The sequence below is a fragment of the Pseudoliparis swirei genome, chromosome 20 (genome assembly GCF_029220125.1).
Source record: "Pseudoliparis swirei isolate HS2019 ecotype Mariana Trench chromosome 20, NWPU_hadal_v1, whole genome shotgun sequence".
NCBI classification, from domain to species: Eukaryota; Metazoa; Chordata; class Actinopteri; order Perciformes; family Liparidae; genus Pseudoliparis; species Pseudoliparis swirei.
In genome coordinates, this window is record NC_079407.1 from 4,143,668 (window position 1) to 4,171,450 (window position 27,783).

A 27,783-nucleotide genomic window follows, 5' to 3' on the forward strand; every position below is an offset into this window, starting at 1 on the left:
TGAGGCGAGTGCAAAGCAGACTGAACACCTCAAGGCAGCGAAGATGTGAACAAAGATCCACAAAACATTGACTCTGTCGTCCCTTTTGGTGGAGCGAGAGCTAGAAAGCCAAACTTCTGAGAAGTACACTGGACACACGGGTTTGTGTGCATCAGCACTCATTCAATTCAGTTTATTTTGTACAGCCCAATATCACAAATTACAGTGGGCTTTATAATCCGTACACGTACGACATCCCTGACCTTTTGACCTTTCACATCAGATCAGGAAAAACTCCCAAGAAAAATACTTTTTACGGAGGGGAAAAAAGGGAGAAACCTTCAGGAGAGCAACAGAGGAGGATTCCTCTCCAGGATGGACGGAACAATCGATGTCATGTGACCAGAATGAAGCGTTACAGAGTTATAACACATTCAATGAGTATGACAGAGCATTAATAGTTCACAATCCAGAAAGGGGGGGGGCATCAACGCACACACCGAGCCCCCGGAGCCATTGTAGCTGTAGCTCAGTTCCCCCGTTTTCATTGTCCTTAAAATAAGCATAATTTGTGTGTGTGTAGTCAGAGGTCAGCATATGGTTGTGTGTGTGTGTGTGTGTGTGTGTGTTCCAGATATCCTGTTGTTACCCTCCATAAGATGCAGCGGGGAGTGATTTCATCAACAAAACTGGATGATTGCCATTGCTAAGAATAGACTCCGAGAGCTTAAAATACGACACGGACGCACGTTGCAAACAGTTACAAGCGGCAAGAGTCGTTTAAATATTTTAAAAAAGGATAGCCGCAATCGATCCGGCAGCTGCACCACGCACACGCACACGCACAACAAAGCCGGTGGATCGCCTGCCTGCACGCGACTCTGAACACGGAGACGTCTGAGGCGGCGGGGAAGCGTTTTAACATGGCGGGCGGCTTACGGGGCGGCGGGCGGCGCCGTGACTCGAGGGACGGTAACCGTTCATGATGTAGACGTCATGTAACATTGCTCCGTCTTCTCCACCCTTCTGTGTGTCGCTTTCGCTCAAAGACGTGCACCGCGATCAACGCAGCGCTCAGATTTTGGTCAAAATGTGTGTGTATATATATATATATACATGTATAAATAAATATATATATATATATATATACATGTGTAAATATATATATATACATGTGTAACGATACATATAAATATATATACATGTGTAAATATACATATAAATATATATATAAATAATATATATATATGTGTATATGTATATATAAATATACGTATAAATATATATATGTGTGTATATATATATGTGTATATATACAGTATGTGTAAATATATGTATAAATATATATATGTGTGTATATTTATGTGTATATATAAATATATATATATAAATATACGTATACATATATACCTGTGTGTATATATATAATGTGTGTGTATATACAGTATGTGTAAATATGTATATGTATATATAAATATATTTCCAAAACTTCGTAAAAATACTTCGTAGTAGAAATATTGTTGTTGCTGTATTAACGAGGTGGTCTTCGATCACCACACTAACGTATACACGTAACAAAATAATACACCCCCCCACCTTCTTTCTTTCTTTTTAGGCTGATGACGTCACTCTAAAAAAAAAAAAAAGCCACGTTGACAGACAGTCCAAGCTTCAGTCGAAAAAGCCTCGATAGAAGCTGAGTGCGACTGTAAAGCCATGACATTCGGGATGACAATTTATTATATACCGCAAACCCAGTTTTATCCTTTGTCTTTCCGGGATGGAAATCCCCCGACTCCCGTAATATTGCGTCATTTCTGTGAGTTGCCGAGAGAAACCTTGTGGTGAACTCGGGCAAATGCAAGTCATTCCTTTTCTTTGTGTTGCCAGTTTGTCGGAGCACTTCACATGAATCAGATGAGCGCAGCACACAGTTATTTCTCCCCGTGTGTGTGTGTGTGTGAGTGATTCATTCCCTCCCTTGCTTTCATCTTCATTTAAACTAATTATATTGAATAAACGCGTCTCTCAGATCTTTCACGAACCGAAAACGTAATTGGTAACGAGACGTCGGCCTCCTTCCTTCGTCGCGCCGGTTCATCCATAAAAACAACAATCTGTCTTTTTTTCCCCCTTCTTTTTTTTTCTTTTTCCAAAAAGCTTGAGGATCGTGTTTCCATGACCGAATCACCCTGTGATCCCGTTGTGATAATATTCATCACAAGCGGGCTATTCACCGTGAACACGTGACGAGAACAGCTGATTTTTAGTCCTCACTTTTCGGGTACCGGCATTAATTGAAAACAACGTCGTTCTTTTCTCTCGGTACATGCGGGGAAGTTTCCCAATCTCTGTTTTTCCACACGACTAAGGAAGCTACACACAGACGCACAATGATCTGGATTAATGCCGCCGTTGTGATTCTGTGCCCTCCCGAGAGCCCTCTCTTCACTCCCCCTCACTTCCCCTTCCTGTCTGCAACAGGAAGTGACCCGTGCCAGGCTTCAGATGCCCTTCTCCATGTCTCTTATCAGGAAAGGGAGAGCTCAGGATGGCACTAAACAGATATGTGTGTGTGTGTGTGTGTGTGTGTGTGTGTGAGAGATATACGATATACGGGGCGCATACTTTCAATTCTTTCGCACGCACTCCGACCGTACCCTCTCGTCTATATTTCTCTATCATATTAGTGTTATTTATCTCCGTCGGTGGCACTTAATTATTGGTGTTTATTACTCGTTTCTGCATCTGTTGATGGATCCGCGGCGCCGGGTCGTATTGCGTTGAGCCAGCCTCCCTTTTAGATCTTTCAGCTGGTTATTTACCCGGCACTTTGCCGCGCTGTAATTATGGTGTCATCATAATAGCAATATTACGAGGGCACCGTGCTCTGGAATTGCGCCTGCAATTTAAGTGTCAGCTAAACACCATTAATATGAATGTATTGCATTGTATTGTAACACTCCAGAGAGCTGGGAAACACACTGCAAGGTTTAAAGTAAATCATTTTGTTGTTTCTCTCTCTCTCGCCCTCTCTCTTATCATTCATCCTCGCCTCTCCATCCGTGTCCTTCTTTTCTTTCTCTCTCTCTCGTCTTTTTTGTCTCCCAGGTGGCGATAAAAATAGTGGATAAGACGCAGCTGGACGACGAGAACCTGAAAAAGATTTTCAGAGAGGTGCAAATCATGAAGTTGCTGAAGCACCCGCACATCATCCGCCTCTACCAGGTACACCGTCAGCCGTCGAGGCCCGAGAGGAAAAAGGGCAAACGGAGTGTGTGGTGGTAACCGCACCGAGGTGTTGAATATTGCAGACATTGTGTTACAGTTATAAAACCAATACGCTGAGTAAATGGCTTTTTATTTTTTGTTTTTATCTCCCTGCTTCCTCATTGTGTTGCGCAACCCGTCAGAGGGTCCGCAGCTCGCGGTTGTTCATCATCCCTTTCTGTCTTTAGGTGATGGAGACGGAGCGGATGATCTATCTGGTGACGGAGTACGCCAGCGGTGGAGAAATATTCGGTAAGGGAGTTCCCAATTTACCTCGAAGCAGATTATTTGTCTTTATTTTCATTTTAAAATACAGATTGTGCTCTCAACTTTCTAAAAAAACAAAACTGCGAGAAACAAAATCCACCCCAAAAAAGTCTTCTTAGATGGTTTTCTTTTTAGTCTTGTTTTGTTTGCACTGCATGCTCATTCTTGATGGATTGTTTTAATAAACGTGGTTTGGATTTGACTTTTTCTTCATGCACTTCCCTTTGTCCCATTTGTGAGTCATTCCCATGTCCCCTTTGTCTCTTCTTCCTGGAGGATATATAAAAAAAGGGGATGATTTATTTGGCAAAATCGGAAGAGAATCATTGTCTTCATTTGCACATTCACAACCGTAAATCTTTAAACCTGTGTGTGTGTGTGTGTGTGTGTGTGTGTGTGTCTGTGTGTAGACCACCTGGTGGCTCACGGGCGAATGGCGGAAAAGGACGCCAGGAAGAAGTTCAAACAGATTGTGGCAGCGGTCCATTTCTGCCACTGCCGCAACATCGTCCACCGAGACCTGAAGGCTGAGAACCTGCTGCTGGACCACAACCTGAACATCAAAATCGCAGGTGTGTGTGTGTGTCTGTGTGTGTGTGTGTGTTTAAGAATGCATGGGTGGGAAACTTAATTCAGTGGTTTTGGGCTGTCTCGGCGAGCGGGGCGAAGGCGAGTGTCAACACGCGCTTTCCGGAGCATTCTCTTTGAGTCGATTGAGTTTACTCTGTCGAGCAACGTGACGAGATCGAATAAATAAAGAAAACCTCTCTCTCTCTCTCTCTCTCTCTCTCTCTCCGCTCGCCAGATTTTGGATTCAGCAACCTGTTTTCGCGAGGGCAGCTGTTGAAGACGTGGTGCGGCAGCCCCCCCTACGCCGCGCCGGAGCTCTTCGAGGGCAAGGAGTACGACGGACCGAAAGTTGACATATGGGTGAGTAGACTTCCTGGTATGCTGCGGCAAGGGGTGGAGCCAATTGGCTTGAAGACAACAACAACAACAAAGGGATGAAAGGGCCCCGACAGGTTTTTGTCTTCAAATGTAAAACCTGATTATCGACCACACCGCTCCAGATTGCATAGCTGAAGTCCTCTTCATGCGTTTATTCCTGCCGTCTTCTCTCCCTCCACAGAGCTTAGGCGTGGTGTTGTACGTGTTGGTGTGCGGCGCCCTGCCGTTCGACGGCAGCACTCTACAAAACCTGCGGGCGCGTGTCCTCAGCGGCAAGTTCCGCATCCCCTTCTTCATGTCCACAGGTAGGACTCCACCATCAGCCGGGCCTCTCCCCCCGTGTGTCTTCACCTCCTCCTCCAGGCCCTCGGTGCAGCATGTCATGAGCTGTAAGGGCCGAGCTGTAAAGTCTGAGGCAATATTTCACCAAATATCAACGGAAACAAATTGTCTGGAGGAGCTGATGAACTGAAAGGTTCCTCTGGTGTTTGCTCATATACAAACTAAAGTAATGTTTTTGGTATTTCTCACCAAAACACACTTTGTGTTTATCCGTGTGGTCCGAGAGATGGAATAAGCATGTTGAGTGCATCGTTCATTCCTCATCAAACATCATTTATATCGATGTTTCCTTCGTAGCGCTTTGTGTGTGTGTGAGATTTACGTCCTTGTACAAATTAAATAGGCATCCACTTGCCAAAATATTGCTCCACAGCGCCCCCTAGTGGCCAAAGGATCTCCACAGACTACCTGTAACTGGCTTTGGTTCGGCTTGAATTGATGTTGGAAGTTTTCACTTTGGGATAAATTATCAAAATGTGCCCTGATGATCACTCCTGTCGCACATTTGGGGTGAATTTTTCTCTGGATGCAAGGAAATGATAATATGAAATGATAATTTTCTCTCCGAATAATACAAATGCTTTTAGCTGAAGAGTGAAAACTATTGCTGGTAATACTGCACGCTTTTCCACAAAGTGGAGTCTCTTTTATTGGTAGTGTGCTTGGGGTGATGTCATCATCGTGTGTGTGTGTGTGTCTTTGCAGACTGTGAGTACTTGATCAGACACATGTTGGTGCTGGAGCCCAGCAGACGGTTGACGATGGACCAGATCAATAAGAACAAGTGGATGAGGCTAGGAGACCCCGACCCAGAGTTCGACCGGGTAATAAGACTGTTTATATAATTAATATCATTTTAGCCCAATGTGTGTTCAGGCTGTGTTGCATTGTGCATCTTTCTTTTTGCACATATTAGTAGAATTTGAGGACTTTATTGTCCTGATTTAAGTGTGTTTCCATATTTAAGACTAGAAATAGCAAGCTGTGTCCACCTAATGGCTCCTTTTTAACCCTCCTGTGACCTTTCGGGTCAATTTGACCCCATTCAATGTTTAATGTCGGTGTTCTTTGGGGTCAATTTGACCCCAGGCTGTTTTTCACTGTGTCAAACATAGAAGAAATATCAACTTTTTATATATTTAAAGGGCTATTTAGGTAGACAACAAACAAACATAAAGTACCTCACACTTAAACTTGGGAAACAATATTAATTCTAATAATTTTCTGGAGGTTTTAAATTGCTGGGGTCAAATTAACCCCGAGGGTAAAATATGTTAGTAAATGTAAAGGTAACAGGAGGGTTAAAGCTCACTAATTAACACGTCATACCCCCCCTCTCCCTCTCCTTCCTCCCCCTTCCAGTTGATAGCGGAGTGTGAGCAGGTGAAGACGGAGCGAGAGATTGAGCTCATCAACGAGCAGGTGCTGATCGCCATGTGTGAGATGGGCCTGGATCGGGAACGCACTCTTCAGGTTGGACACCAATACGTAGCTGACCTACACGGGCGTCTGCGCGTTCTCCGTTAAATAGGGGTGTGACGGTGCACGGAAATCACAAATCCTGGCTTAGGAGTCACGATCCAGTGCCTCGAATGCATAAGCATCTGATTATTTCCATTTATTCTGGAAAAAGAACTGATTTTAGGCTCTGAAACTGAAAAAATAAATTGGGAAAATCTAGTAATCCTCGTATCTTGAACTCGTTCTGCCTTCTCTTCTCCTCTAGTCTTTACAAACGGATGCATACGATCACTACAGCGCCATCTACAGTTTGCTGGCTGACCGCCTCAAGAAACACAAGACCCTGCGCGTGGCCCCGCCCACACCGCGCTCCATTAGCTATCCTCTTAACGCTGTACAGGTAATGCATTGTTTGCTTTTCTGTTTCATGGTATTGTGACACGTTGTTTTGGTTATTACTGTTTCAAGACCTGATCTTAACTCGTCCTCCAGTTATCCGATCAGGGGAGGACATTTACATCTTTTTTAAGGGGCAATTTTTGCCCCCACTGACTGAGATCTAGGGGCATTTAAAAAGAAATTGGGGGCACTTTTTGAATCTTGTGAAATAACATTTAACCTTTGTTTAAAAATAATAAATATACTTATTTAGGCTTACAGTATTTGATCAATTGTCCGAAAAATACCAATAAGACTATTAGGCTGTAGTCTACAGAAGTTTTTTCTGAGATTTTTTTAACAGAAAACATAAATCAGAAAATCATATTCAATTTTATTTGTATTTCTTTGTGGTTATTTATTATTATTAATTTTTTTAAACAAGTATTTACAATTATTACTCATTCTTTAGTTTTTTATAATTAAAAATAAAATATATTTATATATTTTTTACCCAATACAGGCAAAACAGAGAGGACACACACAACAAAAACAAAATGCTTTTAAATTATCATAATTATGAGAGGAAATTATGGGGGAATTTTTTGCCTCTCGTGATATCAGGGGCAACATTATATTTATTGGGGGCAGTTTTGCCCTTTGCCCTCGTGTATTTCCGGCATTGTATCCGATCCATCCGACGTGTATCTGTCTATACAATTAATTTGTTCTATAATATATCTTATATGACATAACCGTTGATTGTGAGAGCTTTTGATGAAGGTGTGTATTTGTCCACTCTGGATTGTTGATTGCTTTAACCCTCATTCACCAATCCCACTGCACCAATGAGCTCGCTAGAATATTGGCACAATCCTCACACGATATGTGTGTGTGGGTGTGATGTGTGTCTGTGTGTACGTACGTGGCCTGCAGACGGATCCACAGGGTAATCCCGTTAGCATGACCGTGCCCCAAGTTCAGCTCATCAACCCAGAGAACCAGATCGTCGAGGTGAGTCCATGACGGCGTGAGCTCGCTAAACCGGCTCAACAAACGTAGTTCATGGAGAGGTTGACTGCTTAACACCGTTGTCCCTTAACCCGTCACGGAATCGATGCACCGGCTCACGGATCAGTCGGCACAGCGGCTTCCAGTCTTCACGTTGTTTTAAAAAAAATGTTTTGCATGTTTTTTAATCACTAGCTGTCCAGTATTTACAGTTTACTACGGTTAGTGCAGCCTGGGATCCATCTCGCACACTATGACCAGACTCGCATAAACACACACACACACACACACACTCAAAGCTGACTCGCATGCTGTGAAACACAAGAATGCGTCAGGTTACTGCATTGCAGCAGGCATTATAATAGAAGATCTGGACTTTTAAAGCATGTGTATTAGAATTGAGATATATTCAAAATGTGTATCATCGTTTGGGACATTGCAACACACACTGACAAAGAGCGTTACTAATGAAAAGAGTGTGTGTGTGTGTGTGGTGTAGCCGGATGGCAGCATGCCACTGGACAGCGACGAAGGGGAGGAGCCATCTCCCGAGGCCATGGCTCGCTACCTGTCGATGAGGCGGCACACCGTGGGAGTACCAGACCAAAGGTGAAGCTCTCCGTCGGTCACGAGGAGAGGTGTAACTCTCTAACCGTTTGCCGACTGTTGCGTCGTTTTCGGCACCAACTCTAAAATATGTCGTCGTCCATCATTTTCCGTACAGTTTTATTTCCACAAACTATTTGCTGGAAGTAAGTCTGTATTTTTCTCGGGCAATTTCTCTCTCTCTCTCTCTCTCTCTCTCTCCTCAGGTTAGGACCAAACCGTAAGCACTTATCATTCATATTGTCAGAGTTTTGGGTGGAACATTTGACGGATTGGCGGATTCTGTATTTCTGCCAACGAGTGGCGTCGAGTTTTAAAGCCAACAACAGAAATAGTTGCTTGCTTATTAAAGGATCCGTGGCTCGTGGACTATTTAAGATGCATTTAAATGTGATATCCCAAATAAGACATTAATGCATGAATAAATACAGGAAAAAATAAATAAATGCTTAAGTAAATTTATAAATAAATAAATACAGGAATAAATAAATAAATGCTGAAATAAATGTATAAATGAATAAATGCTTGAATACATGTATAAATAAATAAATACAGGAATAAATAAATAAAGGCTTAAATAAATGTATAAATACAGGAATAAATATATGCATGCTTAAATAAATGTATAAATAAATACAGGAATAAATAAATATAAGTTTTTACCTAAACAGGACATCATTAAATAAATCTATTTCTACATTTCACTATTTCTTCATTTATCTATGCGTGTCCTTGTATGCAAATGAGCTGTCCTCCAGCCGCTGACGCCCGTTCCCGTCGTTGTCTCCTCCACCACAGGACGGAGATGCAGGAGGACCTCCAGAAGCTTCCGCCCGGTTTCACCCGCGGTGCCGTCCCCCAGCCCCCTTTCCTCCCGCTGGCCCCCACCATGGGCCAAATGCACACTCTCATGCCCACACAGAGCTTGCAGCCCACGCAGCAGCTGGAGTACAAGGTACGGTCAGCTCGCGTCTGATTGGACGGCCAACGTTTTGGAAAGCTTCTCTAAAAAGTCGTCGGTTGATTTAGCGGGAAAACCTTCCTAAATATCACCTGAACTTGACCCCCCCAGGAGCAGTCGTTGCTGCAGCCGCCCACCCTGCAGCTGCTCAACGGCATGGGGCCTCTTGGTCGGAGGGCTTCCGACGGCGGGGCCAACATTCAACTCCACGCTCAGCTCCTCAAGAGGCCCCGGGGGCCCTCGCCACTTGTCGCAAGCCCGGTGAGGGTTCCTGGATTCCCGTGTTGTACGTTCTCCCCTCGTACGAACGCGTCCAGTGTTGACCGGTGGATTCTCTGACCCCCCCCCCCCCCCCTCGTAGCACCCGATCCCTGCGGTAGCCCCGGTGGATGAGGAAGGTTCGGACGGAGAGCCCGATCAAGAGGCCGTGCAGAGGTAACCCACCATTACTGCTCTGGGTGACGGGGGGGGGGTGTACGCTGTGCAGGGGTGCTGTCTGAACCGGATGCTCTGGAGGGCACCGTAACTGTATGGATGCAGGAATGAAAATATGGCTTAAAAGTCATTTCAGTGGTTAGATTTATTCTCTAAACACACATTTACTTGTTAAAGTAAATACAGAGCAGCACATTTAAGTGTGTTTCTAATTTCTGTTCATTTAATACCGTTTTAATTCCATCTGGAGTCACCTAACTATACGACTCAGTAGGTGGTGTTTATGCGAGTCAGAAGAGACCTTTCAAAATAAGAGCTCTGCCACGGGGTAACGAGAGCGCCAGGTTGGGCCTCTAGAGTCGGGATGTTGGCTTCAGAAGTCCAGGTCGGGGTTCCCCGGCCGGTCCTCCTCAGACAGCACCTCCTGTAGACGTCGCCGGTGTCCTGGGTTGCTGGGAGCGAGTTCCCTCTAGGCTGCTTTGCTTTTTATTTTTCTTCCTCCGGGAGCGGCGGCCACTCTGCCGTGGCGCCGACCCCGTCTCTCCTCCTCTCTCCGTCGCGCAAAGTGCCTTTTTGCCTCCGCAATCTGCCACCAAATCAAACTCTCAAAGCCAAAAGAGCTTCTTCTTTTTTTATACCTCTCTCGTTTCAACAAGTGCCAAATTATTCTCCGGGCTTTCTCACTCTTTCTCGCGTAGCTTTGCTTACTCTGAAGCTTGCAAACACCAACCCCCCCCCCCCCTCCCCTCTCCCCCCCCCAAAAAAATCATCCAATCCTTACGTTGGAAGCTGGGGGTTTGTAACATCCATCTATGGTGTCATTTTACTATGTTTGTTTCTGATTGGCTAAGCTCATATGAATGATGGCACCCATTGGCAGAGGTGGGGAAGGGGCCTCCCCCCCCACCCCACCCCCCATCTCCATTAGCCAATGAGGACAGAGAGCTGACCAGCGCTGCTTCCTGTCTCCTACCCCCCCCCCCTCCCTGCGGTCCAGGTACCTGGCGAACCGCTCCAAGCGGCACACGACGCACGCGCTCACGAGCACATCGCATGGCGAGCCCTCGGCAGAGTCACAGCGGCCCCAGGGCCCCCGCCAGAGGGGGGGCTGGGCCCCCGACACACACACCCGGTGAGGGGACACACCCGCTCCGAGCCGTATATACACACACACACACACACACACGCATTAAATGAGGGGCATATTAACCCTGTCTTTTCCCCCCCGCTCACACTCACATACTCATACTTGCACACACAGCTGATCTCTCTCTCACACACACACACACACACACACACACACGCTGGTGAGGAGGCACTCTCACTAGGGGAAGGTGGTGCACCTTCTGAAGTGGAAGTATATTTTTTGTCAATAGTGGTGTTATGGGGGGGGTGGCGGAGTGGAGTGACTCCTTTAACCGTTTTAACTTTTTCTCCCTCATAAACCTGCAGTGAGCAGGTTTAGATTTAGCAGATTAGTCTCAGCCCCGCAAACCTAAATTATGACCTCCTGTTCTTTTTGTTTCTGTCCAATAGCCGCCACATCTTTTGTGTTTTGGGTGTCGTGTCCAGCGCCGGTCGTTGTCCCCCATAGTTACCACCGCCCTCCGACTCGGATTAGAACGTCTCTTGAGATACTGGAGCCCGTGTTTTTTTAAAAGCCGTGGCTTCATAAAAGTCCCGGTCCACTTTTTGGCCGGCCGATGCTGTGATTGGCCGGCCAACTCGTGGTGTGTGTGTGTGTGTTCGTCACTAGACTATGAAAACTAGCCTCGGCATTGCCGTTGATTCCAGATGTTGTGCGGTGCTTAGACGAGAGCTTGTTTGTAGCTTTCCTTTTTGAATGTTCGAGACAGGAAGTGTGGCCTTAGATGAATTTCCATTAACAATGGTATGTATTTAATGTACATTAATCTTCTTTTTTTTTAACTGATAACATGTGGTATATATTATCCTGAAAGGTTTTTGACTCGTTGACTGCCGCTGTTAAAAAGGTGCCGTGACTTCTGGGACTGTGTGTTTCTAAAAGTGATGTAAACTGTCGTCATTAGGACCAGCTTCTCAACACCAACCTCTACTTTATTCTTCTATTTTTACATTCTCTCCATAACCTCCATCCTCCTGCCCTCCTGTCGGGATCGACGGGATGGATGAAACCATTTTAAGGATACAGGATTATTTTAACATATATATAGTTTTGTGAATTTTGGGCTCCTTTAGTATGTAAAAGTCACAGCCGAGTGGCCGCTGGGCTTCAGAGCCACCTGGTGGTCCCCAGAGGTACTGACAGAAAAAAAATGTTTTGGGTAATTTACAAATTGATTTATTTTTATAAGTAAATGTATACACAAATTGTTCAAATGAAACAGTCCTACAGATACAGTGGCACGAAATACATCTGAAAAATAAATGTTTTGATGCAAAAGTGAAACGCTCAAGTGTGTGTGTTGATGACTTATGACGCTGACTGCATTGACACAGTACTTATTTTGGGGCCCGAACAAATTATTTATATCAGTTAATGTTGTTTCTATTTTTGACATTTTATTTGGAATTTTCTTTTAATTTTTATATTATTATTATTATTATTATTTTAAACAATCAGAAGTGGCCCTTTGTAATAATAAAAAGTGGCGAGTCCCCTGTTCTACACTCAATATATCAGTCATATAACTATTATTTGAGCATGTTTGAAAAGCTGAAGTTTCTCATGTCTGTTTCTGTGTCTGTGTGACTGAATGTGTGTGTGTCAATATGTGTGTGTGTGTGTGTGTGTGTGTATTTGCGTACGCGTGTATCTGTGTCTGCTCCCTGTGGTCCCCTCCCCAGATCCAGCTATAAGGACTGTAACACCCTCCACCTCCCCATGGAGCGCTTCTCGCCCGTCAGGCGCTTTTCTGACGGCGCCGCCACCATCCAGGCCTTCAAGGCTCACCTGGAGAACAGCAGCCTCATCAAGCAGCTCAAACAGGTGCGGCGCCCCCTCTCTCCGCCATCCGGGGATATCGGCTGGGTTTTCGTTGCTCGCCATAAATCGATACCGACGACTCCGCGACGACTTCACCGGTCCGCGTTCCCCTTCGACTCATCGCAGTCGGATCGCTCGGTGCTTTCCGAGCGGTGACGCAACATATTTGGCTCTCGAGGCAAACGGAGCAGGACCAGGGACGCGTTGCAGCTGCTCTGATGTAACTCTGACTCTCGGGGATACAAAGTTAAGTTCCCTGGCGCTGCAAATCGGCTTTATGCGGCGAGATAACTTCAGTGGTGCAGCATTCGCTCCCCAGATGTGGAAAACTGTGATGGAGACGCACCGATTTCCTCTAAAGTAGCAGGTTAGATCAGAACAGGTTGTAACCCGGAGCACTTTTATTTGTTGGAGTGAGAGAAGGTCCCGTGACTTGGTGCCGTTTTGGGATAAAATGTCATTCAATAGTCTGCTTCATAGATCTGAATCGTTAATTCTGCCTCCTCTGGTCCCCATCTGCCATTTCAGTGCAAAAGATAAAAGCCGTGTGCAGTAAGAAGCACCGTTTTTCTCCTGCTTTAGTTTTTAAGTTTGCAGTGAGAGAAAAAAAAAAGCAAGCACGCAGTGTTGATCTGAGTAATCTCGGTGCCGTTATTCCTCTCTGACTCACGGCGGCGGTGCACTCTACGGAGAAGCCATCCCACTTCCTTTTGACGCCTGTCGCGTTTTTACTCGCGCCGAGCCAAAGATCTCGAGTTCGCGTCGGGGATCTGGCCTCCTCCTGTGATCGCCACGGTAACGACAAGCTCGGTAAGAGGAGGAACTCTTACTTACGATTGTTCGTGATATATGACTGTCAGATTATCTGGGGTCAAGGGTCACAGAATCGGATGTTTTGATTCAACTCGTGGATGGGAGGTCCATGGTAGAGCGAGTCGGCCCCTACAATGCGCCGCCGCAGGATTTAAACAAATAAAAGAAGTGTTGACGGATCATGGCGGCGGAGATGAAAGTCAAAGCGTTTTTATTTCTTTCTTTCTTTTTTTTGCTCTCAGAAATCATGTGATGTCCAACGGCCGTTTATTAAACGGCGACACGATATCAGGGAGTGTTTCATCTCCGACATGTCGGGGTTACCGCCGCACTCGGGTGTACGGAGGGTCAAATTCAATTCCCGCCACTAGCCCTGAGCGGCCGCCGCGACCGGGAGAAGGCGAGTGCCGGGGCGGCAACACGCGACCTCAGTGAATCACGAGTGTTGCAGCGGGTTAGATAAAAACAAATGTTGGGCATGGAGCAGGAAGTCGGTTTGGACGTGGACAGTTTGAGCTCACGCTTCTTGTTCAATGATATTAGTCACGAGTTCACCGCTCGACTGGCTGAGGAGGTCACGTAGATGAACTGTCACATGGTACAGATATTATATATAATTATTCAGGGTTCGTGCGGTCATGGAAAACCTAAAAAAGTCATGGAATATTTTTTAACTGTTATTTTATTCTTTTTTTTTTATCCCAAAAGTCATGGAATTTGGTATATTCATATGTGCATTTAAGCTGAGTTTTAAATTATTAATATGCTTTTAAAAGGACCACGCTCAAAATATAAGCCGGCATTCGTTCTCTTCATAATCGCACATTTTCCGCGCTGCAAGCGAACGCACCGTAAACTGAAAAGACATGAATGTTTCATTCTTTTAATCAAACTATTGTCTCTCATTCATTTGAGTCATTTAAGGTTTTATACTGTATGCTTTGTAATTCTCATAGTTAGTTTGAATACGACATTTTCTGTGCACCGAGATTTCAAAATAAAAGCCTGTTCATGGAAATTTGTTTCTGGAAATCCCAAATGGTTCAAATTGCGTATCCCTGATTGATATTTGGGGACCGGGGTCTCGTGTCCGCGCAGGAGTGCGAGCAGCTCCAGAAGATCTACGCCGCCCAGCAGGACGAGCGCTTCCTGGAGCACACGCAGCAGCAGCACATCCTCTACCAGCAAGAGCAGCAGATCCTCCACCAGCAAATCCAGGTACGCGACGTCATGACAACGACCCCTCCCCCCCTAATCCCCCCTCCCCGATCTTTGCAACTGTCCATCATCTTTGGCGTCGGGTGGGTTGAGCCCTGTAAAGCGTGGTGAACGGAGAAAAAGAGAGAGAGAGAGAGAGACGTAAGCTTCCTAGGAAGCGCTATTGATTGTGTTCCCCTTGGATGTCGCTCCCCCTGTGGCCTCCTTCGCCTCCTCCACTTGAGTCCTCTCCTTTTTGGCCACGCGGCTCTCCTGATTGGCTCGTCCGTGAGCACGTCGTGTTGCAGCGGAGGCCACCGGTCAAATTCAGTTTCTCTTTTACCCTGCAGGGTCTGTCTTTAGGCCACGGAGAGAGCCAGCCCAGTCACCTAACACACCAGCTCCAGAGGTACACACACACACACACACACACACGTATTACACATCCGCTATTGAGCGGTGAACACTGAACTTGATACTGTGGTGCAGCGCTATCGACTGAAGTGTTACATCGAGGTCCTACCGCTCCTCTCCTCTCCTCCTCTCCTCTCCTCCTCCCTCAGGTTGCACATCCAGCCCTCCAGCCCTCCGCCAACACATCCCAGCAACCACCTCTTCCGGCAGCAGAACCAGAGCCCTCCGCCTAGCTCCGCAGACATGATGCAGGGCCACGGTTAGTTCGGATCTATAAGATGCTTCTGTGTTGACGTGGCCGACTGTTGGATTTATCCATCTCCGACTGCTTATCATCTTCTCACGCATTTTATAAATGGGCGACTTATTTCAAAGCAGTTTGACTTTTCAGTCACATCTGTGTCTTTATATATTTGTTATTATTCTATGGACAGTTTGCATTTCTTTATTTTTCCCAGAATATTTTTCAAATTGTGTGCTTCCATAAAACATATATATATATATATATGTGTGTGTGTGTGTGTGTGTGTGTATATATATATGTGTGTGTGTATATATATGTATATATTTAAGGTATATACTTGTGTATATACCGAGATTTCACAAAATGTTTGGTCATGGAAATTTGTTTTTAAAATCCTGTAAATCCATCGGTCAACATGTGAACCCTCATAAAAACTGGCGTCTGACACATGTTGATTCTCTACATGTGTTATGAATAATATCCTGAAGTTAGTTAATGTTGACGAAAAGTAAAAAACAAGTACTTTCATTCGCCGTCACGGTACCGTTAGTCGAAGGTGTCGGTCGAAGCCTGACGATGAGCTGAAGGGTAGCAACAGGACGGCAGCGTTGACCCATCTGAACCCAACGTGAGCGCTCATTGCCAGAGGGGTGTGGCTTCTCTCCCAGGAGGTCCGTCACCAGTGCAGTACCAGCACGGCGCTCCGGCGCTGTACCAGGGCCAGAGCGACAGCCCGCCTCCCACGGCGCTGAACCGGGTCCCTCTGCCGACCAATCAACAAGCGGCGTCTGCCCACCCCGCCGCGCCGCTGGCTCAGGGCGTACCTCAACAGCAGCAGGTGACCATCCAGGTTCAGGAGGCGGAGCTGGGCGCCGCGGCACAGAGACAGGCCGGCGGCTTTCTGTCCACGCCGGGGCACCGAGTCCTCGGGAAGCAGCTGAGCGCGGACAACGCCGAGATGCACAGGTGAGCCCCCCCCCCCCCCCCCCGTTCTGTGTCGTCTTCTTCTTCTGTTTTATTTATTATTTGTTTTCTCTACATGACCTCGCCCCCTTGAATAGACGTCATGCTATTTGTTGGGTTTTTAAGTTTTATCTTTGTGTTTCTCTCTGTTTTTTTGTGTTTTACATTTCTACCATGACCTCTGGTTTTTTATTAAAACTCTAGTCTCTGATACTGTTGCTCTCACAGAGATTGTATGTGTGCGAGAAGGCAGACTTTGAGATCACAATTTATTACCGGTATTCCCCCCCCCCCCCCCCCCATCAACTTCTCTGAGATGACATCATCAACACATTCTCCACCTCAGTGTAGCTGGGTGAGCGATTTGGAAGTCGATGTTTTTGGAGTAGAAGTAGTCAGTGATGTCATCAAGTAGTCAATGATGTCATCAAGTAGTCAGTGATGTCATTAAATAGTCAATGATGTCATCAAGTAGTGAGTGATGTCATCAAGTAGTCAATGATGTCATTAAATAGTCAGTGATGTTATCAAGTAGTTATTGATGTCATCAAGTAGTCAGTGATGTTATCAAGTAGTTATTGATGTCATCAAGTAGTCAGTGATGTCATCAAGTAGTCGGTGATGTTATCAAGTAGTCAGTGATGTCATCATCCCCTAAACGATCCCCTGTAACCAGGACTGCCTTCACTGAGAAAATGTGTAACAATCTTCAAATAGATGCTAAAGCGTCTCTATTCGTGCTGATGGGGGGGGGGGGGGGGGGCAGCATGTTGATGATCTTCCTCTGCGTTCCCTCCTCTTCCGTCCAGTCGCAGCCTCGGCCGCTTCACGCCGGGTTACGACCAAGCGCAGTTCAACCCCCACCTCTTCTCCGGCGACGTGATTGGCTCCTACAGCCACTACCTGCAGGGCACCTCCCTCAAAGTGCCGGGCCTGGAGGAGTACCAGAGCGGGGTGGTGGGCTACGGCACCCCGTCCACGCTCCAGCAGGCGCTGCTCTCCCCGACGCCTCTGGAGTACCGCCCCCCTCAGCATCACGTCACGCCCACCCTGCAGGGCCTCCTGTCCCCCCGCCACTCTCTGACGGGCCACGCCGACCCCCGGCTGCCCCCCCAGGACCTGGCCGCCCTGCTGAAGCGGCACAGCCCCCGGCCGTGCCCGGCGACCCCCACGCCGCCCCCCGGCGGCCCCCAGGAGTACGGAGAGCTGCTGCTCCTCCGCCAGCTGAGCCAGGGCGAGAGCTCGGAGCTGGAGGCGCCGCAGCAGAGCGCCCCCGGGGGCCAACACTATCATCACCTGCTCCAGATTCGACCCCCTGAGGTGCAGCCGCAGCCGCAGCCGCAGCCGCCGCCGCCGCCGCCGCCGCAGCAGACGGCGTGCCCCGGCTTGCCTCACTCGGAGAGCATGGAGGAGGACGAGGTGCCGGCGGGCTACCACCACCCGCACGACGGCCTGCTGGCCAAGGCCGGAGAGGCTCACGAGCTCCTGGGGCCCCCCCGGGGAGGCACCCCGCCCTACAGCTCCCCGACACACGGGCACGGCGGCTTCATCAGGAACGCGGCAGAAGCTCCAGGTACGACGAGAACGCGCCGCTCTTCTTCCTCTTCTCCGTCGCCGCATCGGACCGCTTTTTTTTTTTTTAAACTTTCCCATCTCGTCCGTCAGATTCGGAGCACGCGGAGCGCCGGCCCCAGGGGCAGGCCATGGAGGTGCCCGATCACAACGGCGTGGGCTATTCGAGAGGCCCCCAGGGCGACGCCTGTCGGTCCCGTGGACTGCTCCAGCGCCACCACACCATCCAGACCTGCGACGACGCCTACGTGAGTCAACGGCTCGTTCTCATTGGCCGGGTGTGTGATGTAACGCCTCGTCGTGCTCCCCGTTTAGCGGGGTGCCGGCTGAATATTTGCACGACTGAATTAATCTAAAAAGTCCTCTTCATTCGGATGTTTCTCGAGGCGCCCACACACACACACACACACACACACAGCTCTGACTCCTCGGCGCCTGTTACAGAGGGTTTGTTTTCCTCTGTCCAGGATCAGACGGAGCCCATGACGGGAATGAGCCTGATGGCCGGGAAGGCGCTGAGCTCCGCCCGCATGTCGGACATCCTCAGCCAGACGTCGCTGACGGGAAGCCAGCAGCTGCGCCAGCGGGAGGACTCGGGTCAGTTTGGGAGGAGTGGGCAAGGGAACCTCTTTAAGAAGCCTTTAATACATGCTCGTTCTATATGAATAATGTGTGTGTTTTTGCTCGTGCAGCGTGTGACGTGGAAGAGGAGCTCCACGCGGCGGCCTCCTACCCCTCCTCCTGCACCAGTGACATGCTCCTCAGCTACAAGCCCCCCGACCTGCAGTACAGCATGGAGCAGGCTGGGGTCTAGCACAGGTACACACACACACACACACACACACACACACACACACACACACACGCGCGCACACGGAGCAAAGACTTGGTAGAAAGAGATCATCTTGTCCCGGTATAATTTAAATAGACTTTGTGTGTGTGTGTGACAGCCTCCCATCTCCCTCTACCTTGCTTCGTGAAACTTGTTTAGTTTTGACCTCCATGTGACATTTTCCACGTTCCACGAGGAGCACGAGGAATAGTCGAGGCAGGTTGTTTCCACGTGAATAAATGTTTATTCTTCTCCCCGTGTCTTCTTTCAGGGAGGGGGGCGTCCCGTGTCCAGCGGTCCATATCAGCCATCAGAGTTGTGTTGAGTTGAGCAGCATCACGCCAAACCACCGCCCTCTGCCCAGAACAGGGGGGGGGGGGGCTCTACGTCCATCTGTCTGTCTCCATCTGTCCTAGGGTGGGGGGGGGGGGCACAGGTGGGGCCTCGGGATTCCAAAGGTCAAAGTGCCAGCATTTTTCTGCGCAGGCATCCAGCATTTGTTGCCGCAGGTCGTCTTCTCGTTTCACCTCCCATCACGGGTACATCGGGGTTCCACTCCTCCCTCTTTTAACCCCCCCCCAACACACACACACACACACACACTTCAACCCTTTTGTCTTCTATTAACGGTTGGCATACTTCATTAATACACATAGTTTCAAGGACATGGAGTCTAATAACAAAAAAAAACACACACACACAAACCCAAAGTATTCACATTTGGTGCGTGTGTGTGTGTGTGTGTGTGTGTGTGTGTGTGCTTGACTGAGAAGAAGAGGTGAGCGGATGGGTCGGGTGTCCGAGAGGTTCAGTCTGCTCCCCCCTCCCCCCCTCCTCCACCCCTCCTCCTCCTGCTGTCCTCCTGCAGCAGGTCATTCCGGAGCGGGCTGAATCTACAGCGCTCTCATCCAAAGATGGAGCTCAGTGACGCGGCGCAGGACACAACCAGCTCGCTCAGTGTTTCTATTTTTTTATTTTATTTTAGTTCTGGCATTCGTTTCCTTTGTGTCAATTTTATTTTATTTTATTTGAATTAATTTTTAGCGGCTAATGTCCCACGTAGGCATTCTAGTCCATATTGTTACTCTTTATTGTTATTAATGTTTTCAGTAAAAGAGGTTTTTATTATAATTGATATTATTATTATTATTATTATTATTATTATTATTATTAAAGGAAAAACAGTTCTGTGTTGCAAGGAAGACGACATTGTTCTCTGATTACTTAAGTAATTCTGCACTTTCGGTTCAAGCTATCTTCTCTCTGCCCCCCAGACCCCCCACTCTCTATCATGCTGTCGTCCTGCTCCCCCCCCCCCCCCTCCCGACTTTGCCCCCCTCACCTCGGAGTGACCCCTGTGCTGCAGCTGCCTTTTCCCCTTCCCCATGTCAGTGACGGTGTATTGCATTGTGGGTAGTTTTACCAGACATTTGCTCCTTTCCTTGTACAGTGATGCCGTGTATAGAACGCTATTGCAACTTCTGTATCAAATCCGTTCTTCTTCTTTTTATTTTAGATGATGTTGGGGAGGCTTTTTTTTAAAAATTGGTATTGTTTATTATTTGTATTTTTGGATGTCTTCAAAAATGTTTTTTCTTTCTTTCTGTTTTTAGTATTTTTTGTTGTTTAGTTTCAATGAATCTTGAGATTTCTAGCCAAAAGAGGACGGAGAGACGAGAGCCAGTGCTCTCCTTCTGTCTCGTTAAAAAATAGATTGTTATAACTGCGTTTTAATATTGTTATTATATCGAGACACTTGAATAAGAGGAGAGTAAATATTTTTATTTTTTTATTTTTTAAGTATCATTTCAATTGGATGTTGTTGTGATGTCGGGCCTGTGTTGTGTTCACGGGTCGCTAGGCAGACTCTGCCGGGTCGGGCTCTGGTCTGCGTCTAGATTGGTTCGGGTGCTACAGAGACTTTACAAAATAAAAACTAAGACACAATAACAACTGGGGGAATAACTTGTAACACAGCTGACATATCATCCCGAAGGTCCCCGAGCGTGGAAGCGGACGAACCCCCACTTCTCTTTCCCGTCCGCCGAAATCCTCCCGCCGCCTTTTTTTTTTAACGACGTCTGCTTCTGACGACGCCTCGTGGACACGCCCCCTTTTCCTCCCTCGAACCGGGGAGGAAACGCCAACGACTATTACACCGCCGCCCCCTCTCGTTTTGGCCTGGCTTTGACCCTCACACACGGAAAAAAGGGAAGATCAGAGGAAGCGACCGCTGCGTTTTCCCCGGAACAGTTGACGCATTTTGGGGGGGTTTGGGAGACACCTGAACGCACCACCCAAACTGTAAACACACAAAAAAGGGAAACATTTTCGGAGGCGACCATAGGAAGGAACCGCTTGAATTGGACTTTTTGCAGCAGAGGAATACTCTCCCTCCCCCCCCCCCCATCTCTCAATCTCTCTCTCTCCCCCCCCACACACACATATCTCCCAAGGCCTGTGCCCGAAGCCGACACAGGCGACGGCACACGTTGGACCACAGCAGGAGAGCGGACCACCCTTCTTTTGACATGTTAGTTTTTTGGACTTGTCGGGCCCTTTATTTATCCTCCCATATAGCAAACCCTCCGGGTCTGAACCGGGCTGGCAAGAGAATACAGCTCCACTTTGTGTGTATGCGTACCGATTTCACGTCACCTGACCATACATGCGCTATATATGTATATATATATACATATATATACATGCATGCCGAGAGCCGTGGATGGCGTCACGCGGCTCTCCGGCGGCGCCGCTTCCTGTTTCCCGACGGCCGCTCCCCTCCAGAGCAGACCGGGAGTGGCTGTCGGCGGTAAATCACGAGAGAGCGCCGCCGTGGGACGGGTTCCTGAGGTTGTTCTGAATTATACTTGTATGTTTTTTTTTTGTTGCATTCTTGCATTTTCTTGTTTTCTTCTTCTTCTTCCCCAAACTCGAGTCGGTGTCTCTTCGGGCAGAAGGAGCTCGTCTACACGGCCAGCTCTCCTTCATTCCTCTTTCCACCGAGCCAGAAGGGAGATCAGAGAGAGACAATGGACTGTGGAGAGGAAGCGGCTGGCGTGGAAGACACTGCGTGTCTCCAGCAGGATAGAAACTCTAAAAAAAACTTTAAGAGCGGAGAGGCTCGTCGGACATTGTGTTTCTCGGAGGGGAAGAGCGGAGGCACACGGGGGGGGGGGGGGGGGCGTGAAGGGGAAGCACCGCAGGGGGTTGAGAGGACATCGTCTGCCTCATCAGACTGACCCCCCACACACACACACACACACTCACTGTCTGAACTCTTACCTCCCTCCCTCCAGTCTTTCCTCTCCATCCCAGCCTCCCTGCTCAGTAAGCCAGCTCTGCTCCTGTTTCCTTAAGGTTCATTTTTATTTTTTATTTTCTATTGGTTCATTTTTGTCCTTGTTTTTTGTTTGTTCTTTTTTGCTTTGTTTATGTTCATTTCTGTTGAGTACAAAAATACTAAAGTGCAACAACAATGATTAAAAAGAATATCAACCAAACTGAGATGAATAAATAAATATATATAAATAAAGAACTAATTAAAAAGGTCGTGACTCCCGTGTGTGTCTGTGTCGCCCGCTCCAGGTCGGTCAAGGTCGTGATGGAGATGTAATGAGTAGAATCATAAAGGACTGTTTTCTTTTGCTCACCTTGCATTCCGTTACCCACACACACACACACATTCCAGGTCACCATTGATTGTGTTCATCTTGACACTATTGCAATTAATATGTCATTTCACAGCGATTCTTTTCTCCAGTTTTTAATGAATTTACCGTTAAAATGAAGAATTCTAATGGAAATGTTTGGCCTGTTTTGTATTTCTTGGAAACGACACAGTTCCACGATTCATATTTTCATAGATTGACAAATAAATATTGTCTTAAATGTTCAGCACGTCGTGAATCCTGATCCTCTGGTCACCTTCCCACTCGGATGCTCAAACGTTCCAGTCACTTCCGGACAAAGAGGGGAGATGACGAGGAACTAAAAAGAAGAGTCCTTTCCAGTTGAATGCTGGCACTAGCACAGACACCTATTCTGAGAGCGTGTTTCCTTTGTCTGCCTCCTTGCCTCCTTGCCTGCAGTGCTCGGCGTGCTGCTGCTGCTCCGGCCTGAGCGCTGCACTGCAGAGGCTTCACCTTTCCTCTCTCCTCTCTTTCTCTCCATCTCCTCAGCTGCCTGCTCCTCTCTCTCTCTCTCACTCCCCCTCCTCCCTTTCCACTCTCTCCTCCTATAACTGCCTGCGTCAGCCAGCGAGTAAACGCTGCTACTGGAGCTGCTGTACCCTGCAAAGAGCTGAGTGTGTGTGTGAGTGTGTGTGTGTGTGTGTGTGTGTGTGTGTGTGTGTGTGTACGCAGATGGGAAAGAAACTGAGTCGGGGAGGGCTGCCTCTCATCTCTCCGTCCTTCACTTCCTCCACCTCCGCTGCCATGGAGCTCCAGCAGGCTGAATCACCGCAGCATCTGCAGACGGGGCTGAGGTAATATTGTGACCGTGTGTGTGTGTGTGTGTGTGAGTGTGTGTACATGTGTGTGTGTGTTAAAGAGGGCTTTCTCTCCGGTATTTACTGAACTAGCCTTGCGTAGTGCATTGTTTTGATGGAGACCCTCGTCCGTCCTCCATCGCCTACGTTCGCGAGCGCTCCCTTCACGGCGCGGTTCCGAACACGTATCGCATGTCACATGACCCAGATTGCAAGCGAGCATCACTCCCCTCCCCCCCCCCCACCCACACACACACACACACACTTATTGAACATCTGTGTGTGTTTTGTCTCTTCACTGCATGGCGTTGGGAGTCCGGTGGGCCTGCAGTCTCTATCCCAGAATGACAACAACCGTTATCCCCCCCCCCTCACGTCTCCTCCGAGCAGGTAGATGTGTGTGAGAGCGGGGGAGTATGGAGCGAGTGTGCCTGAGCAGGTGGGCATCGAGCTCTGCGGTGGTGTTCCTTCACACGCTGGCCTTGTCCTGGACAGGTGAGGCCTTTGACCTTTGACCTTTGGAATGCCACCAAATATGACCTCGCGGTTATTGGCGATAAAGATGAAAACAAAGCGGTTAAATCGCTCAGCGTGTTTTTTTTGTTTATTTAAACCACGTTTTGCTTTTGTACGGTTTAAACAAATGAGATGACAGGTGTACATGAGTGAGCTTTAGTTCATTGAGGTTGCCATGGCAACTGTATCAAGTCTCTCTATGAAAAAAATGGAATGTATTATTCACACACGTGTCAAACTACTCCTTTAAGTTGTAATATCAGTTTTGAGTAACTATGCATATAAAGATAATATTTTTTTATTGGTGTTTTGCATACAAGGTCTTTTTTTAAATTATTATATCCGCATCAGCACCCAGTCTTGTCCCCTGCAGACGTCCTCGCCGCCGAAATTGACGGACGCCACCGAGCCGCCGTGACCCTGCAGGAGAACACGACCCACTGGTTCAACTGCCAGTCGGGCGGCTGGGACCCCCACGCACCCCCCTTGCTAACGTGGTACCTGAACGGGCGGCGGCAGCTCCCTCTGCCGCCGAGCCACGGGCGGCCGCCGCCGGTGAGGATGATGGGGATGACGACGCCGCCGCCGCCGCCACCGCGGGGAGGCTCCGAGGCCGGTGGGGCGCGGGCCAATCGCAACAGCACATTCTCTCTGCGGGCCCGGAAGTGGGACCGGGAGCTGGTGTGCGTGGCATCGAACCCACGCACCGGAGAGACCCACAATGCCACGGTCACGCTCAATGTCCAGTGTGTGTGTGTGTGTGTGTGTGTGTGTGTGTGTGTGTGTGTGTGTGTGTGTGTGTGTGTGTGTGTGTGTGTGTGTGTGTGTGTGTGTGTGTGTGTGTGTGTGTGTGTGTGTGAGTGTGTGTGTGTGTGTGTGTGTGCGAGAGAAATGTCTCCATATTGAGAGATGCTCCGTGTTGATGGAGTGGTTTTTTTCCGTCTCCCAGTCCAGCCGGAGATCCTCCATCTGAACGGCCACTACAGCGAGACCTCGGACCCCGGCCTCTCCTTGGTCCTCTTCGCCTTGGTGCGCTCCAACCCCCCCGCCACCATCACCTTCGTCGACCAGTCCGGCCAGCTGGTGGCCAACGCCTCCGACTTCCTCGTCCTGGACGCGCGGCTCCACCCTTGGTTGACCAATCACACGCTGAAGGTCACGCTGGGCGGCCAGTCGGGGAACGTCTCGCTGAAGGTCAGCAACAGCGTGGGGGCGGTGCAGAGCAACCTGACGCTGGCAGGTGGGGGTGATGGGAGGCCGAGAAGGTTCTTCTTCATCGAGCATCTCTATGACAACAACAAGGAGCAAATAAGCAGCGGTCACAACAACTGTCAAACCATTCCCTAAACTCTCCGGTCCTCTCCCAGAGTTCCTGCAGTCCCGCGTGGAGGTGCCCATGCTGGGAATAGTGACTGGGGGAGTCATGGCCTTCATGGCCCTCCTCATCCTCAGTCTGATCGTTCTCTGCCTCATGCAAAAAAACAAGTCCTTTGGTGAGACGCAAGTGTGTGTGTGTGTGTGTGGTGAGCATCAACGGCTGTGTCGAACACTTTAATTCAGCATCTCCTTGTATTACGTTGCAGATGAGCCGGTGGAGATTCTGATGACCAAGAAAAGGTAAATATAATAATAATCAATTATGGAAATCCGGTAGACAGATTAACGTGAGACATTGTCTCTGTTTCTGACCACTATGGTGACATTTGGGGTAAAGTTTCCATTTTTAAGTCCCCTGTAATTGTCTTGTTCCAAGATATGTGGTCTGCCACCATTTTTTTGTGCGCCAGAGATCAGAGAATCTCTTAATTAATTAATTGATTTTATTCAGAAAATGTCACCTTTTATCTTCTTTCACTCTCTGCAAGTGAGTCACAGATTTATCGAATATGTTAATATGCAACTTCAGAGGAACTGTCCTCGAATGCTCATTTAAATAAATATATAAATAGACGTTTTGGGAAATCGATTTATTCGCTTTCTCGCTGCGAAGAGCGACACATTGCCTGTCAATGAAATATGAAGCTAGCTACAGCTAGAGGCTGGTTAGCTTAGCTTAGCATAAACACTGGAAACCAGTCTGTGCTAAGTGAAGCTAACAAGCGGCTTAACTTCACATTAACATTCAGCTAGAAAGAAAACCGAGTTCCGCCAAATGTTAAACTATTCCTTTTTCTACGTGACATTATTCAATCACAGCACAGCAAACGTTTTAGGGGGTTCTTCAGACTTTAATGGAGACGCTAATACGCTAACAGCTACTGCGCATGACACATCGCATCTCATCTCGGCTTCCGTCAGGGGATTTGAAGGGAGGCGTTCGCGTGCCCTCGGGAATAGTTGATCGCCCGTCTCTTCGCGGTCCGTGATGTGTCCCCTCCGTATTTCCTAAACAGCGACTCAGCCACTCTGAAGCCGGAGAAAGCCGTGAAGGCCCACCTCCCCAGAGACAACATGTCGCTGCCTTCCAACATGCAGCTCAACGACCTCAACACTTTGAGAACAGGTACGAGTTTAGGAAACAACCGTCGCCCTCACACACGCAGAGGTATTTCCCACAGGTCCTGAATGCAGCATGACAATAGGCGTTTAGTCAGGGCTCGATTACAAAGACTCTCATTGTTTCAGTGGTTGTTGGTAGCGTTGTTGCCCCCTAGTGGTTTAATCCAGCTGAGATCCCATAATTACCAACTTAACTTTTAACCACTTTACCAACTGAGCTAATTAACCATGTTTCAACTGTGCATGTTTTACTCTTAACGGTTATTATTTGGCGTCCCTGTTGTTCTTTGTATTCTTTGTCTAATCGTTAAGTGCATTGGGACCTTTCATTCTGCACTTTTAAATAGAATTTATTATAAAAACACTTTTTCTTTTCCTGCCAAGACTCGGATGAGAAGATTTATGACATGAATGTATATTAATCTCGCTCCGAGGAAAGAATTAAGTGTATTTATTTTCTATCCCCCCCCCCCCAAAAAAAAGACTATCCCTTCAAACTCATCCAAGCATCTCTTTTGCCTTCCTCCGTGTCCTCCATCCTTCTTGCGTCCCTCCTCGTAGCCCGAGAGGCCGCCCAGCAGAACAGCATGGGCGAGAAGAAGGAAGAGGAGGAGGAGGAGGAAGAAGATCTGTCCTTGGCCTACGCCGCCAGAGGTCAGGCAAACGCGCTCCGACACCTGTGCAATATTTTTTTTATATATGTGAGTGAGTGTGTTTATCTTTGTGTTCCCTCTGAATGCTCCGCAGGTTTTGCCAGATATCCGATGGTGGGCTACATCTACAAGGTGAACAGCAAAAGCAGCGAGGAGATCTGGCTCTGACTGACCTCCAAGTCACACACACACACACACACACACATGCCCCTCCATGCATGCAACACTTCTTCTAACCGTGCAGCTGTACCAAGAGAAAACAAAGAACAACTGCCACTCAGCCATTTCGACCAATCACCTGTCACCTTCGAGCTGGCCCAGGATGGCGGGGAACCAGAAACCATCTTCCTCCGTTTCTCCGAGTTCATCCACACACTTGAATTGAAGTCATCCATGTTTTTGTGTCTCTGAGTCAAGCGCTCCATAAAACTCTCCATAAAATAGCTCACGTTTTCTAAGTTTGGCCATGACCTCCTCCTGTAACCACGCGCTCATGGTCTCTTATCGCATCCTCTTATCTGCATTAATAGGATGGAGCATATTTACGGAGTGTGTCCTTGTATATATATATATATATGGACATGGACAAGTCGTGTACTGTATATTTGTATGCATATGTATATGTGTATAAAAGAGGACGTCTAAATAAAGATGATATTGAAATTGTATGAACTGAATGTTGGACCTGCTGTGTTTTTTTAATATCATATGCGACCACCAGGGGGCGCTCTCATGTGCCTTTTCAGCTGGAAAACATGGAGGATGATCGGCAGTGAGTGTGTGTGTGTGTGTGTGTGTGTGTGTGTGTGTGTGTGTGTGTGTGTGTGTGTGTGTGTGTGTGTGTGTGTGTGTGTGTGTGTGTGTGTGTGTGTGTGTGTGTGTGTGTGTGTGTGTGTGTGTGTGCGTGTGCGCGCGCGCCAGGTGTTTGGTAAAGGTCACAGGTTGTTGTGGTTTTCTTCAGACAG

The 27,783-nt window shown here is 47.8% G+C and overlaps 2 protein-coding genes across 3 annotated transcripts in view; both read left to right on the forward strand.

Annotated features, from left to right (window-relative positions):
• Positions 1–22,210, forward strand: part of sik3 (SIK family kinase 3) — a 36,227-nt gene extending 14,017 nt beyond the window's left edge. The window contains exons 2-25 of one of the 2 annotated variants that reach the window (XM_056440639.1): positions 3,091–3,207; positions 3,438–3,501; positions 3,927–4,088; positions 4,322–4,446; positions 4,646–4,769; positions 5,512–5,630; positions 6,169–6,279; positions 6,533–6,667; positions 7,582–7,659; positions 8,156–8,265; positions 9,061–9,217; positions 9,335–9,484; positions 9,585–9,658; positions 10,656–10,790; positions 12,488–12,629; positions 14,538–14,657; positions 14,987–15,045; positions 15,200–15,309; positions 15,963–16,260; positions 17,067–17,830; positions 17,923–18,077; positions 18,297–18,426; positions 18,522–18,648; positions 18,933–22,210. In XM_056440639.1, coding sequence (XP_056296614.1) covers positions 3,091–3,207; positions 3,438–3,501; positions 3,927–4,088; positions 4,322–4,446; positions 4,646–4,769; positions 5,512–5,630; positions 6,169–6,279; positions 6,533–6,667; positions 7,582–7,659; positions 8,156–8,265; positions 9,061–9,217; positions 9,335–9,484; positions 9,585–9,658; positions 10,656–10,790; positions 12,488–12,629; positions 14,538–14,657; positions 14,987–15,045; positions 15,200–15,309; positions 15,963–16,260; positions 17,067–17,830; positions 17,923–18,077; positions 18,297–18,426; positions 18,522–18,643 — 3,561 coding nt within the window. In that variant the 3' untranslated portion in view covers positions 18,644–18,648; positions 18,933–22,210. The remainder of the gene's footprint in view (positions 1–3,090; positions 3,208–3,437; positions 3,502–3,926; positions 4,089–4,321; positions 4,447–4,645; positions 4,770–5,511; positions 5,631–6,168; positions 6,280–6,532; positions 6,668–7,581; positions 7,660–8,155; positions 8,266–9,060; positions 9,218–9,334; positions 9,485–9,584; positions 9,659–10,655; positions 10,791–12,487; positions 12,630–14,537; positions 14,658–14,986; positions 15,046–15,199; positions 15,310–15,962; positions 16,261–17,066; positions 17,831–17,922; positions 18,078–18,296; positions 18,427–18,521; positions 18,649–18,932) is intronic. The other variant, XM_056440640.1, reaches the window with a different exon arrangement.
• Positions 22,211–23,037: 827 nt separating this feature from the next.
• On the forward strand, positions 23,038–27,495 carry LOC130210904 (transmembrane protein 25). Its single transcript, XM_056441422.1, has 9 exons — positions 23,038–23,147; positions 23,541–23,645; positions 24,040–24,414; positions 24,616–24,906; positions 25,034–25,159; positions 25,250–25,283; positions 26,060–26,169; positions 26,727–26,819; positions 26,913–27,495. The coding sequence occupies exons 2-9, from the start codon at positions 23,567–23,569 to the stop codon at positions 26,984–26,986; spliced, it is 1,182 nt and encodes a 393-aa protein (XP_056297397.1). The 5' UTR covers positions 23,038–23,147; positions 23,541–23,566; the 3' UTR covers positions 26,987–27,495.
• Positions 27,496–27,783: the final 288 nt, after the last annotated feature.